This window comes from Melanerpes formicivorus, unplaced genomic scaffold, assembly GCF_026170545.1.
Source record: "Melanerpes formicivorus ecotype bairdi unplaced genomic scaffold, bMelFor1.0.p_v2 SCAF_21, whole genome shotgun sequence".
Classification (NCBI taxonomy): Eukaryota; Metazoa; Chordata; class Aves; order Piciformes; family Picidae; genus Melanerpes; species Melanerpes formicivorus.
This window is the reverse complement of record NW_027142373.1, coordinates 10289482-10307059: the sequence shown is the minus strand read 5'-3', so window position 1 is coordinate 10307059 and position 17578 is coordinate 10289482. Positions and strand designations below refer to the sequence as shown.

At 47.2% G+C, this 17578-nt stretch overlaps 2 protein-coding genes across 3 annotated transcripts in view; both read left to right on the top strand.

The window, feature by feature from the left end:
- SMIM5 (small integral membrane protein 5) overlaps positions 1–2170 on the top strand; it is a 43047-nt gene extending 40877 nt beyond the window's left edge. Inside the window, exon 5 of the mRNA XM_068151533.1 lies at positions 2161–2170. The gene's annotated coding sequence lies outside the window, so the exon portion shown is untranslated. The remainder of the gene's footprint in view (positions 1–2160) is intronic.
- The window catches only part of SAP30BP (SAP30 binding protein), a 37220-nt gene that overhangs the window by 13579 nt on the left and 6063 nt on the right, over positions 1–17578 (top strand). For both annotated transcript variants that reach the window (XM_068151526.1, XM_068151525.1), the window contains 2 exons: positions 7516–7558; positions 14689–14777. In XM_068151526.1, the coding sequence (XP_068007627.1) occupies positions 7516–7558; positions 14689–14777 (132 nt within the window). The remainder of the gene's footprint in view (positions 1–7515; positions 7559–14688; positions 14778–17578) is intronic.

Sequence of the window (17578 nt, the reverse complement as noted above, 5' to 3'; positions counted from 1 at the left end):
ATTTTGATACCTGGAAGGGACCTACAGGAGGGCTGGGAAGGAAATGTTTAGAAGGGCCTGTGGTGATAGGACAAGAGGCAATGGTTTGAAACTGGAGTAAGGTAGGTTAAGGTTGGACATCAGAAGGAAGTTTTTTTACAATGATAGTGGTAAAATACTGGAACAGGCTGCCCAGGGATGAGGCTGAGGCCCTGTCCCTGGAGATATTCATGACTGGACTCATGGAGGTTTAGGATCAACCAGGTTGGAAAAGACCTTTGAGATCATCAAGTCCAACCTATGACCTGTCACCCAACACCTCCTGACAACTAAACCATGGCTCCAAGTGCCACATCCAAGCCTTTTTTGAACACCATCTCCCTGGGCAGCCCATTCCAATGGGCAATCACTCTCTCTGTGTAAAACTTTCTCCTCACCTCCAGCCTAAACTTCCCCTGGTGCAGCTTGAGACTGTGTCCTCTTGTTCTGGTGCTGGTTGCCTGGGAGAAGAGACTGTCCCTGCTGCCTGCAGGGGCATTGGACAAGATGACCTTTGAGGGTCCCTTCCAACTCGATGCCCTCTGTGAATCTGTAAGCATCAACTTCTCCACTTCTTACAATTTGCATCTCACTCAAAGCAATCATTTTCTGGGTTTGCTTCTGGTCAGTAGTTTGAAGTGCTCCTGCCCTCACGCAGGCAGCTGCTGCTATGAGAAACTGATGGCTGAGTTTGTACCTTCTGGCTACAGCTCACGCCAGCAGTTGCGTTCGATGTGAGCTCGGGACAGGATTTGTGGGTCTTGTTTCAGGAAGGATTTAGTGAGCGTTGTTACAAGTGAGCCCATTCTTTCCATATAATAAAACTGTTCTGGGCAAGCCTTTCCCAACTTGAATTCATCAGTCTCAAATTCATATTGTTTTTTGCTTCCTTCCTTTAATCTCTGTTCCACGCTGCGAGGATTGCGTTGGGTTGTTTTTATTTTCCATGGAACCTGAGCAGAGCCTGGGTTTTATGTAACTGGAGGGAAGCATTCTGTGACTGAAAAGATGCTCTGTGTTCCACACCAGCAAGGTGAAATATCAAGCCAAAGTGCAGGGCTTTCCTTATGCATGTTCACACACACAGACCTCTTCAGCTTGCTCTTCTTTAACTGACTGTGACACATGAAAACCCGGAGCTGGGTTTATGTCAGTCAGGCTCTTGCAAGCAGCAAAAGCTTGAAGGGAGCTTTTGTCTTGAGGAAGGAGAATAAGAGGGAAAACCTTTTCCTGGAGGCACACAGGAATAGTGATGGAATAAGTGTTTTGTGCTATCTGTGAACTGATGTGCAGAACTGCTCTTGAAAGCACAGAACTTGTCTCTTATGTTAGTGGTCCAGGTAGGTATTAAAAAGGGTTTTATTGTTACATGGTTTGGGCTTGATTTGGTTTAATATTCTTGTCTTTGCCCATAGCAGTTTGCACTTTTCAGAGGCTGCTCTTTGTTAGTCCCCAGATCAGGGGAAAGGAGTTTCTCTCCTGCTTGTCCTGATGCCTTTTCAGTCTTCCAACTTGGCTCTGAACATGGCATCCCTTGACTCCTTTCAGTGGGCTCATAGGAGCAAGGCTGTAGGGCTTTAGGTCCTTGAACAGTTGATCTTGTGAGATCTAGGCTGCAAGGTAGACAGTAGCCAGAAAACCAGTTTGAGTGCTTGAGAGGAGCAAAGTGAAGTGCTGCTTTTTGCCCTTCTTGGATATCATCATGTAATACTTAATGGGATACAATGACTAGAGAGAAGAATACAAAACTTGAGCAAAATGCATCCTGTGTTTTATCTCTGTGACAGCAGAGAGAATTTTTAGCACATAACAAATGTGCCCAGGCTGACTCTGTGCAAGTAGCAAGCAACTGGCTGCAAAAGGAAGTTCAGGGATGCTCCTGCACAGACTTTCAGAGGCTGGGCTTGTGAAAACTGGGCAGTATTGGAAGGTGCCACTGGTGAAGGCTTAACCTTGTTATTTTTTGCAAGTGATGAGCATCCAAAGGGAAATGCACCCATTAACCTGTGGGTCTGGGGTACTTAAAGCTCTTAGAGCCTTCCACATAGTTACCCATAGAGAAGAGATTTGACATAACCTTCTCTGTTTGCAACCATTCACCCGCTTGATCTTGTGCTCTTCCTGTGAGATAAGGATACAGAGCAGGGTGGGCAGCAAGCTACCAAAAGATCACCTTTCCTTAAGTGTATTTAGGTTTACTTCCCTGCTTAAAATTCTGTTACCTTCCCAATTTTCCCTTGGTTAAATGCCTCTGAATTCCTTTAGCAATCTCTCAGCCACGTGGAAATATTTTTGTCCCTTTCAAAAAGGAAAGGTAGCAACTGTGCAATGCTTATTGTACCTTGGTCTCTCCACTTGGTGATCCTCCATTTCCTTCAACTGTAAGTTAGATTGGATCTGCAGAGTGAGTTCTATTTTAAAAGTGCTGTCCTTTCTAATCAGTTCACTGTGCTCAGTGTGTGTCCCAGATTTAATTAGCCAAAGGGAGTCTAGGACAGTTCTTGTTGGGTGGTTATTCCACTGAAGGTTTTTAGGTTATCCTTAAACACTCAAGAAGTATCTCTTCACCCTCTCTCTGTCCAGCTGAACAAACCCAACTCACTTGGGCCCTCCTTGCCTGTCCTGTACTCCAGCCCCTGACCACCCTGATGTCCTCTATTGGACTTCCTCCAGTCTGTCAATGTCTGTCTTGTAGTGGGGAGCCCACACTAGCTCTGGAATCCACTTGTGGTGTCTCTAGTGCTGCATAGAGAAGAGGAATCCCTCTTTGCCTGCACATTTGCTGAGGCTGAAATTGCTGTAATTCATAGTATTATAGTATCAGTCAGGGTTGGAAGGGACCACAAGGATCATCTAGTTCCAACCCCCCTGCCATGGGCAGGGACACCCCACACTTGATCAGGCTGGCCAGAACCTCATCCAGCCTGGGCTTAAACACCTCCAGGGATGGGGCCTCAACCACCTCCCTGGACAACCCATTCCAGGGCTTCACCACTCTCATGGGGAAGAACTTCCTCCTCACCTCCAGCCTGAATCTCCCCACGTCCAGCTTCATTCCATTCCCCCTAGTCCTATCACTACCTGATTTCCTGAGAAGTCCCTCCCCAGCCTTCTTGTAGGCCCCCTTCAGATCCTGGAAGGCCACAATGAGGTCACCTCAGAGCCTTCTTTTCTCCAGACTGAGCAGCCCCAACTCTTTCAGTCTGTCCTCATATGAGAGGTGCTCCAGCCTGCAACAGGACATGCTGCTGCTGTAGAGACATCTTGATGTCCCCCAAGATTCCCCTTGTCCCTTTCTGCAGAGCCTGTCTGCTGCCTGGGGCTTTTCCTTGGCAGAGAGGTTGTGGGATGTCCTAGGAAAGAACTTTGATTTTTGCCTTTATTGAACTTCATGAGGTTTGTGTTGACCTTACTAGAAATCCCAAACTCTTCTTAGCTGCTTGTGGCTGACAAGCAAATAGAAGCTGGCACCTGGGGGCTTCTAAGTTGTTTCACTGGAGCAATGCTAGTTTCTGGTGAGTTGTGGTTTGTTCCTGAAGGTGATCGGTGATTCCTACTGGATATGTGAGTGCCACCCATTTCATGGACTCTAGCAGACTGAACTTGAGCTGCAGATGGTGGCTTTACCTTGCTGGGAGGATTGTACCTCGTGTGTGGATTCTCCTACACTGGACAGGGAGCTGGGCCATCTCATTTAAACTGTCCTATTACCTAGAAAGGTTGGAGCAGATGATCCTTGGGGTCTCTTCCCACCTGGCATTCTGTCTGACTCTGTGATTTTCAGTAGGTACTTGGGGGTTTGAACAAGACTTAAACCTTGCATGGCCAAACTGGGGGGCTTTGGTCAAGTTCTTGGTACTTGCCATGATGTTAGACTGTAAACTGAGCAAATATGAACAAGCAGGGTAGGAGTTGGTCATCCCTTTGTTTTCTGAAAGCATTTCAGAGGCTTGAAAGTAGTCCCACTTAATGAAAGGCTGTGTTGATGTCTTCAGTGCCTTAATGACGGAGCAGTGGGTGTAGGTAGGCAGTAATTCATCAGTAAGCAGAATTTATATCCTCTGGGCAGTGAGGTGTGGCTGTAATGTGTTAGTGAACTTGTTTTCTTTTGCTTGGTGTAGCTCTGAGGTTTCTAATGTCTTGGCTGTAGCCTGAGGATGTGGAGACCAGACTTGCTAGAGCAGCCATGGTGGAATGGGTGTGGGTGCTAGGGCCAGGTAAATACATAGTGGCAGCCTGATAGGACTGGCTTTGTTTAGCCTGTTTGAAATGGGGCAGGCTTGTGCTGTAGCTCTGGGATTGAAGGATGTCAGTTGAACAGCAAACATGCTTCTGGTGGAAGCAGACTTAGCTGCTGATGGCTGGGAATTCTTAAAGCTTGCTGTTGAACACATCTGATGCTTTAGAGATGTTTGTCTGATGTCAGGTACAGAACAAGAGAGAGTTTGGCCATCAAATTATCTCTCAGAATATTAGTTCATGTCTCCATGCTTATGCTTGGTGCCAGCTCCAAACAGCTGCTGGAGCCTTGGAAATGGGCTTCTGAAAAGTGCAGGAATATAGCAGATGTCCTGGCAGCCCTTTTAACTGGCCAGAGAAGAGGGCAGCCTTTCTGGGGGCATTTACCATGTCTAAAGCACCTGAATTTGACTGTGCCACTGGGTTGCTTAAGTGCCTGCTTGACAATATTTGCTTTCTGGGGGATTATATATATATTTTTTCTCTTTCTCTCTTCCCTTTATGTTCTTGGATGGTGAGAGGACAAGTGGATGGAAGAAGATGGGAGGGATATTGGAATAATAAATATAGTGCTGGGTAAGAGGAAGGATCCAGAGGTACTCAGGGACATAGCTTGTTTCTTCCTCTTCCCTCTCAGTCCACTTAAAACAAAACTTTCCAAAGATAAGAGTGCAGGATGTCATTTAGCCAAGGTTGGAACAAAAGCAGTTCCCTCCTTTCACCTCAGCAAACATTTGTTGTCTCAAACCCAAGGCAAGAAGGCTCCAGGGAGACTTTATAGCAGCCCTCCAGTACCTGAAAGGGGCTGAGAAGAAAGCTGGGGAGGGACTTCTTACAAGGGCTTGAAGTGATAGAACAAGAGGGAATGGATTGAAGCTTGAGGAGGGGAGGTTTAAACTGGAAATTAGAAAGAAATTCTTTACAGTGAGGGTAGTGAGACACTGGATCAGGATGTGGATGCCTCCTCCTTCCTGGAGGTGTTTAAGGCCAAGTTAGATGAGGCCTTTGAGCAACCTGGTCTAGGGGAAGGTGCCTCTGCCAATGGCAGAGGGGTTGGAACTGGATGATCTTCATGGTCTTTTCCAACCCAAACCATTCTCTGAATCTCCAAAAGTTGTTCCCCTGAAGAGAAGACCACTGCCTTCTGACTGCACACATGTACTGCCTAGCAGGTCATTGCGTGCTGCCTGCACACAGGACCTTCTATCTGGAGCTCCAGGACCTCCTCCAGCCTGCATGCAACACTTGCATACTAGTCTGAATTTGTCCTCACAACCTGCTGTTTCATGCAGAACTCCCCCCACTTCTCTGGTGCCAAACTGAGGCTTCCCATGTTACTGCCTTGTTGATGGAGTTGAGGCTCACCACATTAATGCTGTGCCTGCATAGGTTTGTGGAGACCACAGCCTAGAGGATTCCCTGGATTCCTGTGCAGCGCTCTCAGCAGAGAGCTCCCCTGCTCTTGGCATGAGTTTTCTGCTTCAAAATGTCAGGCTTCTGCTTTCCTTTCTTTTCTGCTTGTGCTGTTCTTTCTGCAGACCCCAGCAGAAGAGGTGTTGCTGTGCTACAAGTGCATTAGCTGGGAGGCGTTGGAGCTGTTACACTACAGCCCATCTCACAAAGGCCCTGGGGCCTGGCCAGCTGGCCAGTGAGGAGATGCCTGTTCCTTCATGTACTACTTCTTTTTTCCTTTCTAAAATAGCTTTAGCCTTGCATTTTTGTGATCCAAGTGTGCTTCTGGAGAAATAGTGCTTCCCCCCCCCTTATTTTGTCTGTCTTTTTTACTACATTTTTCCCCTCTCTCTCCATGAGTGGCTATAAAAAGTGCCCTGTAGCAGTTGGTGCCACACAAAGAAGTTGTTTATCTCCTTCCAGGGGGCTTTGGCTTCTCTGGATATGGATGATTTTTCACAGTGAGTTTGGCACAGATCTGACTTGGTGACCTTGCTGCTTTCTCCTCACCTCATGCATCTCTCACCTGCTTGGAAATGGGGTAGGGAAGGGGGGGGTCAGGGAGTGGTTACCAAGCAGCAAGGAGGCAGGTTTCTGTCTCTGTCAGGTTGAATGAATAGCTGCAGTGTTTGGAGGCACTGAGGAATTTTGGACACACAGCCCAGCCAGTCACAAAAGGTCTTTGGGAGGGGGGAGAGGCCAATGTTGGGATACAGCTGATACTGTTTCAGCAACTTCTTGTGCTGAACTTGGTATCATTTGTGACACTCCTGGGGTCTCTCACAAGCACCAAAATACTTCAATGTTGGTCTCAATCAGGTGAAAGCATATTTTAAGACTGTCTTATCCTACATGACAGCTCCAGCTCAGCAGGCTCTGGTGCAGACATCTACTGTGCTCCTGCAACAGATTATGTACTAAGGAGGGATGAGCTGTGTTGGGATGTCTGAACAGAGCATTACAAGCCAGTGGAGCTCGCCCTGGAGTTTCTAGAAGAGCAAATTGGCTCCATCACTCCTGGAAAGTAGCAGCCAGGAGAGAATTGACAGTGGGAAGGATTTTCCAAAATGAGAATGCAGGACCTGCATCACCATCACCTGGCATTTTCAGAGAGGGTTTACCAGCCAAAGCCCTGAATGGCACTTTTACAGCAGTTGGTTCTGGCAGCAGGCACAACTGCCAAACCTCTGCAGCCTGGAGCTCTGCAGAGCTCTGGGTGTTGGTGGAGAGGCTGAGCAGACCCTGCTCTGAAGTTGCTGTGCTGTGCTGCTGGCCCTGGGAGCGTTTCACCTGGCTTTGTGTTGCTCTGGAAAGCGCATCCTGCTGACCCTGCTCAGAGCACTGCGAGTTGCACGAGCCTGTGCTGGCATTCCCAGGGCTGGGATAATGTTCTGTGGGCTGGCTGCAGCTTGTGTTTAGCTAGCTGTGCTCTAAAACATTGAATCTTGGCTGGTGCCAAGGGCCAGTCACCAAAACTGAAGAATTGATGGTTTGATCTGCTTTGAGGAAAGGCTTCAAGTGCAGCAGTTTCTGTGGAATTCAAAAGGAGTTTCCAGCACTCACAGAAACAAAGCCCAAATTCTTTCATTAAATTTAGACTGCAGCTCTGAGAGGAAACAGAGCATCCTGTTAGGCTTTGACTTCCCATGGTACAAACATTGCCCAATTATCTAATAACTTGCATTCTGTTCTTCATTTTTATTGTTTTGCCTCAGAAATAATGTGTGCATTTCTGAACTGGGCAGTAGAGCTTTTAGATTGGAAATGCACCTTGACTAAAACCTGTTTCTTCCCTCTTCCTCTTAGGAATTCTCAGAATTGGAGAAAAGAGATCCTCAGGAGCTGGTTGGTAAGTTGGCTCAGAAGTGTGTGTTATTTTTGTCAGACCAGACCTTCTAGGCTTCTTCCCTCTTTGTATAAAGCATCTTCACCCTGTCCTGACAGGGCTGTAGTTTGAATTACTACCTGCAGTGTCCTCTCTCAATGGAATACTTCCAATGAAGTCTTCCTTTGGGTGAAAGGGCTGAAAAAGATGGACATCTTTCTATATTATATACTCTTGTTTCCATATGTTTATTTATTATACCTATTTCTCTATAAAATATGTCTAAAGGACCTCAAAGGTCTCTTCCAGCCTGGTTAATTCTAGTCTGTTCTAAAGATGTCTGTCTAAAGGGCAGCATTGGTGGTTTTCTTCTGGATGAGCTTAAAAAACAATACTAAAAATAAGTAAATATTCAAAAGAAGTAAAAAGTATTTAAAATAAATAAACCCAAGCAATCCATTCTTTAAAATAATTAAAGCATTAAAATCAATTAAAATAATCACACCAATAAAACATTATTCAACCCAATAAAGCAGTAGCCCTGTCCAGACCCCTCTGTGAGAGCCAGTCTAACCAGGAATGATGACAGATGCTTTTGTTCTGTGGCTTCAGGAACTTAACCTCAAACATCCCCACTTAAATGTGTTCCTTGTGGTGATTTATAGCTGCTAAATTGCCCTAGCCTAGGGTATGTTTGGTTACTGAGGCTCCTTGGGTATTGTGACATCTCACTTACTCATTGCACCACTATTTGATTTGGAAAGTCCAGGGTCACCTTCAATAACCTTTCCCAACAGTAACACCCACAGAGCTTTGAGTAGCTTTGTGCAGAACCAGGTTAGTGGAGATCATGCTGGATTCTGCAGGTCTTTTTGCATGAGGCCATATCTAGCTGGGAAGGAACTCTTGCAAGAACTTTGTGGTTGGTGTAAGGTGGGAACCACTCCTTTCCTGGCAACCTGAGCTTTTAGAGGCAGAACTCTGAAATGGAGAGAGTTGCAAGGTTTTCTGACACAGAGCAAGTAACTTCTCCAGTCTGCATGTCCAAAGTCTTTTGTCCAGTATCCTTAGTTTTCCACAGCTGCTTTTGGCATTAAAGCTTCTGTGGGTCTGCCCTTCTCAGAAGGTAACCTTACGTTGTTCAGCATCACCTTTATCAAAGCCTGTGGTCATGGAGTTCCTTAAGCAAAGCATAAAGGTAAGCTCCTGCCAAAAGTAATGTTTCTGGTTTACCTCACCCATTTGTGTGCCCTGAGCTGGTCTGGGAGATGGAGCCAGCTGAGATGCACCTTCATGTCGCTTTTTTCCCCTGTGAGGCTTCCAGCTGGATCCATTCCTTGAGTTGCTTAGTGCATGCTAGGTGAGTGCTAGAGCTGGCACAGAGAAACCAGCAGGGGCCAGCTTGGGAAGGGCTTCGTTGTCCTGACTTAGGCTGAAGTGCTGATCACATAATCAAAGCCTGAAAGAGTAGGAGGGGGGATTTTGGTAGTTACTGCCCTGTGGTGGAAGGAGAGATATACCTGAAACTTTTTTTGGGGTAGATTCCTACATCCTTTTGGTTTTGTGTTTTGGTTGTTTTTGTACCACGGTGCTGACAGCATTTGCTGTTTCCTGCAGCCTTGCAAAATAATACCTTTGGGTTGCCCCCCCTGCTCCTTTTCTTCCCCCCTGAAGCTGTTTGCAGCATGGTTGTTTACCTTTTGGATTGTAAGAAATGTTCTCTTCTAGCCCTTAGGATATCTGAGCACAAAGTCAGTGTTCATAAGAGCAGAAATTATGGCTGAGTTGCAGGTCTCTCTCTGCATTTCTCAGCCTACAGAGCAGAAAGGGAGCTAGTGTCCATCCATGGATGGGTGACTCACTGGCATGTTGTTGCCTCCAGTTCTTCCCTCTGATTTGGCTGTTCTGGTGCCAGGAAATCAGAACCCCACACAGCCTGGTTTATGCCAAGCAGGCCTGATTAGAGTGCCAAAGAATGCAGGTTTGGAGCCCAGGCACCACCGGTTTGCCTGGCTCTGGGGAAAGCCTTGTCCCTCTCATTGCCCTTTCCAGGTCTTTGCTTGGGTGTTTTTGCATAGTGTGATCTTTATAGACAAGCTGGCACCTGATACTGCCTGTGCTTCCTTGTGGCTGTTGAAAGTGCACCTCAGAAGTGACCCTTGGAAGGGACGGGATGTCTTCATCCTACTTGGGGAGCAGTGTTATTCACTGGAATTGCTGAGGCTTTACCAGCCCTTAGGTGATCCATGCCCCAGTCTCTCCAGGTAGAGCCAGCTCCCTTCATTCTTTTGGGTTTCCCTGCACTAGGAGAACATGCTGACCCATCTGCAGGGGAGAAAAAGCTCCTATCTGTGTCTCCAGCAGAACCTTTGGACTGTGAGCAGTTGCTACTTTCTGGAAGGAAATGAGTGTACAGTGTGCACTATGCCCTTTCCTGTCCTGCTCTGCAGTATGACTTTGTGCTGTTGGATGTACTGCTCAAATAACCCATCCAGCTGAAACTGAAGCAGATTAAATGTGGCAAGCAAATCTCCTCCAGTGGCTACTGAGATGCTGAATCTTTGCTGGGTACAGCCTGATAGCTGGTTATACTTTGGCCTCCTCTGCAGAGCCTGGGAGAAGCTGAACACCTCTGCCTTGCCTCAGTGCATGTGCTGGTGGTACAACAAACTAAAGCACCTATTGCTGATGCTAATGAAGTCTAACTTAGGTCAGCTTGTGGAAGGAGAATGCATGAACTAAGCACCAGTAGCTGTGTCCTTCAGCAGCAGGATGCTTTGAGTTGCAGACCTGACTCCAGCCCTCTTGAACCTTCATATGAATCAGGGTCTGCTTTATGGTCTTAGTTCTTTACCTGGCCTTGAATCCAAGGGGAAGATATTTACTGAAGTCAGACTCTGGGTGTGCCTGTAGTGATTAATTTTGCCAACAGCCAGCTTCCTGAGGTCCCCACATGGAGATCCTCTAGGCTGTGAGCCAGCAAATCACAGGCCCAGTTAGAGACCGCAGCCAGTGTCACTACCTGTGACTCATGTAAAAGTAAAACTTTGATCTGGCAGCAATAACAGGACACAGAAAGCAGTTGGATGTATCCTGTGAGGACACACCTTCTTCATCTGCACTGTGTAGGCAACAGAGAGCTGTGCTTGAGCCTTTGAAAACATAGAATATTCTATACAGGAGGCATAGAATCACCAAGGCTGGAAAAGACCTCCAAGATCATGCAGTGCTATAGGCTGGGGTCAGAGTGGCTGGAGAGCAGCCAGGCAGAGAGGGACCTGGGGGTACTGGTCAATGGTAGGCTGAACATGAGCCTGCAGTGTGCCCAGGCAGCCAAGAGGGCCAATGGCATCCTGGCCTGCATCAGGAACAGTGTGGCCAGCAGGAGCAGGAAGAGCATTCTGCTCCTGTACTCAGCACTGGTTAGGCCACACCTCGAGTACTGTGTCCAGTTCTGGGCTCCTCAGTTTAGGAAGGAGGTTGACTTGCTGGAATGAGTCCAGAGAAGGGCAACGAAGTTGGTGAGGGGCTTGGAACACAAGCCCTATGAGGAGAGGCTGAGGGAGCTGGGGTTGCTTAGCCTGGAGGAGACTCAGGGGTGACCTTATTCCTCTCTCCAACTCCCTGAAGGGAAGTTGTAGACAGGCAGATGATGGTCTCTTCTCCCAGGCAGCCAGCACCAGAACAAGAGGACACAGTCTCAAGCTGTGCCAGGAGAGGTTTAGGTTAGATGTTAGGAAGAAGTTCTATACAGAGAGTGATTGCCCATTGGAATGTGCTGCCTGGGGAGGTGGTGGAGTCACCATCATTGGAGGTGTTCAGGAGGAGACTTGATGGGGTGCTTGGTGCCATGGGTTAGTTTAGGTGGGTTGGATTGGTTGATGGGTTGGACACGATGATCTTGAAGGTCTCTTCCAACCTGGTTTATTATTATATTATTATCATCAAATCCAAATGTTAGCACTGTCAGGTCACCACTAACCCACTGCTTCCCTGGGCAGCCTGTTCCAGGGCCTAACCACTCACAGTGAAGAAACTTTTCTTGATATCCAGCCTAAACCTCCCCTGTCACATCTTGAGGCTGTTTCCTCTTATGCTGTTGCTTGCTTTTTGGGAGAAGAGACCAACCCCAACTTTGTTCCAGCCCCTTTCAGGGAGTTGTAGAGGGCAAGAAGGTTTCCCTTCAGCCTTATTTTCTCCAGACTAAACAACTTCAGCCACCACTCAGAAGACCTGCTCTCTAGATCCTTCACCTGCTTCGCTGCCCTTGTCTGGACACACTCCAGCACCTCAATGTTCTTGTGAGAGGCCCCAAACTGGACACAGGTGTGGCCTCACCAGTGCCAAGTACAGGGGCATGTTCACTGCCCTGGTCCACCTGGCCATGCTATTGCTGATGCAGGCCAGGATGCTGTTTGCCTTCTTGGCTGCAAGTTCCAGGAGTCCCTCAAATGATTGTCTTAGCAGCCCCTTTCTCTAGGCCAAGCCCTGCTGGGAGGAGGTTGTGGAATCATTCATTCTCTTACCTGTTTGGGGAGAGTTTGAGGACTGCTCAAGGGCATGGATAATTTGCACTTCCTTGCTACAAAATAAGCCCACAGGGGTTAAACTCATCCTTTTCTTGCTAATGATGTGGCACCTCAGGCTGCCTTCAGTGTGTTGAAAGAAGTGAGTAATGCTGACTGCTTGTCCGTGCTCAGCCTGAGGTGGGACAGGGCCGCACGTACCCTCGCTGCTGACTCAGCCTTCAGCTGTGTACAGCTATGATGGGACCACAGTAGACAAAGATGTCTTAGTTCCAGTTCCTTGTGAGGCATTATGAGATGCCTTCTCCCTTCAGTATCATGGTGATAGATGGTTGTTCTCACATGGTTCCAACTAAAAAGCAGAAAGCACCAAAACCTGGAAAGTCCTGGGTCAAACCAGATTGGCTCATTGGGTGCTCTTGTTCCTCCTCCAGTGGTATTTCTGTTGCAGAGAAGCTTTGAATTGATTGCTCAGCATACTCTTAACGACTTCCTTGATGCTAGACAAGAATTGTTGCCCACAGTTCCTGAGTTTACATGAGCACACAACCCCCCCTCCCACAAATGATTTGTTTCTTCGTGGCTCTTCTGTTCACATGCAAAGGAGCCTGTGAGTTAGGTCTGACTTGGAGCTAGGCTTGATTTATTTTACTGTTTTTCATTAGGTCCTTTCTTTGCCTTATGGAGCCTGGATTTGGTGGCCTGTTTTCTAAGGTTTCTGCTGCTGCTGTGAATCTTTTAAGCTGATAAGCAGCTTTCACCTTTCCAGAGAGCCTGGCGTGCCGTTGTGAACACTTCTGCCTATGAGCTGCTGTCTCTCTGGGTTCCTGAATCTCTAATTAAAGTAGAGGCTTCCCTGCCCCACCAGCAGCTGTAACCTATAACAAAAGTCTGCCTTGTTGTCAGGGAGCTCCTGCTTGCCTGCCCTTCTGTAGGGGCCCTGGCAAGCTTTCCCTCTTCCATAGAGGCACCCTCTTAGTAAATGCCAAAGGACACTTTTTGTTCATTGCTAGCAGCTGCTGAAGAATTTAACCCTCAGCAGCATCTTGATCAAATAGAGTGAGTGGTTGCCTGCCAGCTTTGCATCTCCAAAGGATGCTTGACATTTTCACAAAGGAAATGGAAACTGGCAGCACTGAACATGTGTAGTGTTGATTATCTGCAACCTCAGCTGTCCCAGGCTCTGTGCTGGAAGGCAGGAGGGCACTCTGCGTTCTAACAGCCCTGTCTGCCTTTTGGGCCCTTCTGAGCTTTAGTCAAAGAGCTGAAAATGAGCATGCTGGAACTGCAGTCTAGGCAGCTTTGGCTGAGGACTGTATCATTGAGGAGCTGCAAAGGTATCACAGTATAACTTAGGTTGGAAGGATCTCGAGGATCATTGAGTCCAACCTATCAACACAGACCCCATGACTAGACCATGACACCAAGTGCCACATCCAGTCTCCTCTTGAACACCTCCAGGGATGGTGACTCCACCACCTCCCTTGGTGCTGTGGTTTAGTTGATTGGATGGTGTTGGGTGATAGGTTGGACTTTGATGATCTCAGAGCTCTTTTCTGTGTAACTTCTGTGCTGGTGTCAGACCTCTTTTATCCTCTGCAGGCTACAACTCTGGGATGTATTCCCTGTACAAATTACAGTTGAGAACAATCCCAGCTGGGGAAATGTGGCACAGATCTCAGCTCCAAGGCTGGGCTAGAAAGCTGTCTGGATTCCCCATAATAGTGGGAAAGAAGCAAGCAATAGGGAGAAGCATGGCTGTTTCTTTTGCTGATCACTCTGTAAACTACAGGGCAGTCAGGTACTCTGATACTACTATCAGAGTAGCAACACAAACAGCTCTAGAAGTCTGGCAGCTTCTTGTCCTGCAGAATGAGTTGCTCTTTCTAGCAAGAAACTGATGCTAAGCAAAGATCAAAGGGCCTGTTAAAGAAACCTGAGCTTCAGGATGAAATGTAATTTCTTGTGGTTAACTCCCGACAGCCTTGGGGAGGGTTGTTCCCTTCTTCAGCCATTTTTGTTCATGTGGGTAGGTCTTGACCTAAGTAGGACCCTACATGATTGTCTCCCCAAAATGACAATGAGCCAGACTGCTTTAGATTGGTCCCTGATCCTCCTCAGACTGATACACAATCTGATTCTCTCTCTGAGTATCCTGAGAGAAGTTTTGTCAGAGATTCCAGGCTATCTGAACAGCTCAGTATGTAGTGGACAGTGAGATACATTCCACAAACCAGCCTTTCTTCCTCTGGAGATCCATTGCCTTTGAGCATCTTCTCAACAATTGCAGCTGGAGTGGGAAGTGGCTTAGCTTCTCAAATTTCCAGTCTGGGGTGAAGAGATCCCTGAAAATAAAGCTTTAGGCATGAGTGTGACACAGAACCATGGTATGAGGCAGATAAAGCAACCTTCACATCCTCCCCCATACAGTGATCTAACCTTTAGGTTACTTGTTCAGCTCTTTGAAAACACCACAAGTACCAGCTGCAGACATTCCCCTGTTACCTTCACCCATTGGTCCTCAATGTTAAAGTAGCACTAGCAAGGACACAAAACAAGCTTAATGACTTGCATGGCTTGAATTCCATTCAGTACTGCCAGAACTCATGCCCAGTTTGCTCTCTACAGCTTCTTTTTCAGAGAGAGTGCGAAACATGTCTCCAGATGAGATCAAAATCCCTCCTGAGCCTCCTGGCAGATGTTCTAACCACTTGCAGGTTGGTATAAGTCCACTCATTTTTTAATGAAGGCTTGCAGCTCATTAGGGAGAGGGCATGCTTGGGAACACTGCTCAGTATTTTTTGCACACAGCAGAAATGCAGCATCAAAGCTGGAGCTTTGCCACGCTGACTTTGTGAACACTCTGTGTTAATGCTTGAGACTTTACTGCAATTCCAGTTCAGGGATCTCAAGAGCAGCTTAAAGCTGCTTTCCTGCCTCTGTGGGTCACTTGTGCTTTAAAATGACTCTTGATCCCTCCAGGGCCACAGAAGCAGTGTTTACTGTGCAGGCTGCTATCCTCTTACCTCAGCAAAATTCAGCTCCCTAGGAAAGAACAAGTGATTGTTTTTCTACACAGACCCAGGAATCCCCTGACTGGAATAGTTGAGGCAGCATTGACTGGATTCCTTTTCCACCTACATATCTCCAGATGATAAACATTTGGAAGGAAGGCTAGTAACTTAGAAGCAGCAAAAGAAAACAAATGCATGTTTTGTCTGGTGCACACCCAAATAATTGCAGTAAGTAACTTTGCAATAGCCTTCTGCTCTTCTCTCCCTCCTGATGGAGGGCAAATGAAGAGCAGGGACTCCTGTTTCCTGCCACCCATTTGAGTTTTAACTGCAGTGATCTGCCTGGGAGAAATAGTGAAGAATCCCTACTGGAGGGCTCTGTGAAGCAAGCTACTAAGATGCAATGGTGATTCAGAGTGACTCACCATCCAGATCAGGCTTTCTTGTCACAGTGTACCTGGGCACACCCATTCCTCCTCCTGTGCTGCCTCAGGATTGTGCTGTTCTGACATCAGTGAGTGAGGGTGCGTTAGATCTGAGGAATGCACACAGCTCCAGCAGGCAGAATGAGGCAGAAGAAGGGCAGCAAAGCTGGGGAGGGGTTTGGAGCACAAGCCCTATGGGGAGAGGCTGAGGGAGCTGGGGTTGATTAGCCTGGAGAAGAGGAGGCTCAGAGGAGACCTTATTCCTTTCTACACCTACCTGAAGGGAGGTTGTAGCCAGGTGGGGGTTGGTCTCTTCTCCCAGGCAACCAGCACCAGAACAAGAGGACACAGTCTCAAGCTGTGCCAGGGGAGGATTAGGCTGGATGTTAGGAAGAAGTTCTTCATAGAAAGAGAGATTGGCCATTGGAATGTGCTGCCCAGGGGAGGTGGTGGAGTCACCATCACTGGAGGTGTTCCAGAGGAGACTGGATGAGGCACTTGGTGCTGTGGTTTAGTTGATTGGATGGTGTTGGGTGATAGGTTGGACTTTGATCTCAGAGCTCTTTTCCAACCTGGTTTATTCTATTCTATTGTAAGATTTTCTTCCCCTTTGACAGCAGTCTGCTGTGTTAAATCAAAGGAGAACACATCCCCTGTTTGCAGGTCAAACCACAGCTCGGAACACTTTGAGCAAGGAGTTGGGATTGTTCTTTAGAGATGCAATATGGTCAAGGCTTTTCCCTTTTCTCAGGCTTCCTCCAACAAACTTCACCTTGAACTCTGCCAAAGGGAGTATTTCCCCATTTGTAGATGTTGTGAACTGTACTACTCCCTCCCTCTCCAGTGGGGGAGACCAAAGGAAACACCTATTCAATCATTTCTACTCCCCACATTCACCACCTTGCAGGGGTTCCTTCAAACCTCATGATGTGTGCACTGGGGGTGGAGGTTAAGTCATTTCTTTTTGCTAGTTTTGTGAAGACCTTGTGAAAACTTATTTCATAAAGCTGCTTTTTGTTTAAGGTTGAGGAAAGAGAAGTTTTATATCAGCTCTTAACAATCCTCTTCTATTCAGACATGAGCAAACCCTTAGAGAGTAGTCAGTGTTCTGTATCTGAGGTGACTGCTCATACAGAGGGAGGCATGAAAGGACTTATCCAGAAACAACAAAGGCAAATTGACTCAGCTCTCCCATCCTGCAAGACTGAAGGCTTCTGGTCTTACTTGATATGACAAATCTGTGCTGAAATGAAAAGATGCAGGAGATTATTTTCCTGGTAATCCCCTTCAAGTTTATGTTCCATATGAAAATGTCTGCTTTTGCTGTTCCCTTTAACTTAAAAGCAACAATACTTTTAAGGTCTTTTCCTACATTGCTGAGGATGGGGGAAAAAAAGATCATCTTTATTTTTCAAGCCTTTCATTCTCTTTTAGAGAGTAGGACTGCTTCACATTTCCAAACTGAGGCAGTTAAATTGCCTTTTGCAGGGGCTCCTGGCTTCAGCAACCCAGTGAGCCTTGGTAACTGTGGGAAGGATCTGCAGAGAAGCTGATCCTATCAAACTGACCACTGCACCCAGGCAGGGAGTTGAGAGTGCATTGTTCCTAAGAGCAGCTGGCTGCCAGTAGACACCACCAGCAGTGCCCGAGGATCCCATTGGATTTGGTTCTCTAGCAGAATGTTGCTCTGCTCACCTGTTTCTTACTCAGGTGTAGCCATGAGCCTTGTCTTCTGTGCAGTGTAGCCCAGCAGCTGTTTTTCAGGTGGAAGGGGGATGTGATGGTCACTCTGAGTTAGGAGAGAACCTCTGGGGAGTTCACCTGTCCCTCTCAGAGATGGCCTCTGCAGTCACAGCTTAAAGGAAACGTTAGACAGTTTCAAGGCCCAGCTTGGCAGGGTGCTAGGCCATCTCATTTAAACTATATTTCTACCCTGAGAGGTTGGACTGGGTGATCCTTGAGGTCCCTTCCAACAGACTGGGAAACTGCAGTGTGCACTACAGCCCCAAATGAAACCTTCAGAAAGTGATCGGTTCCCATCCAGACAGCTCAGGAAGTTACTTTCAGGTCTTAAAGGAA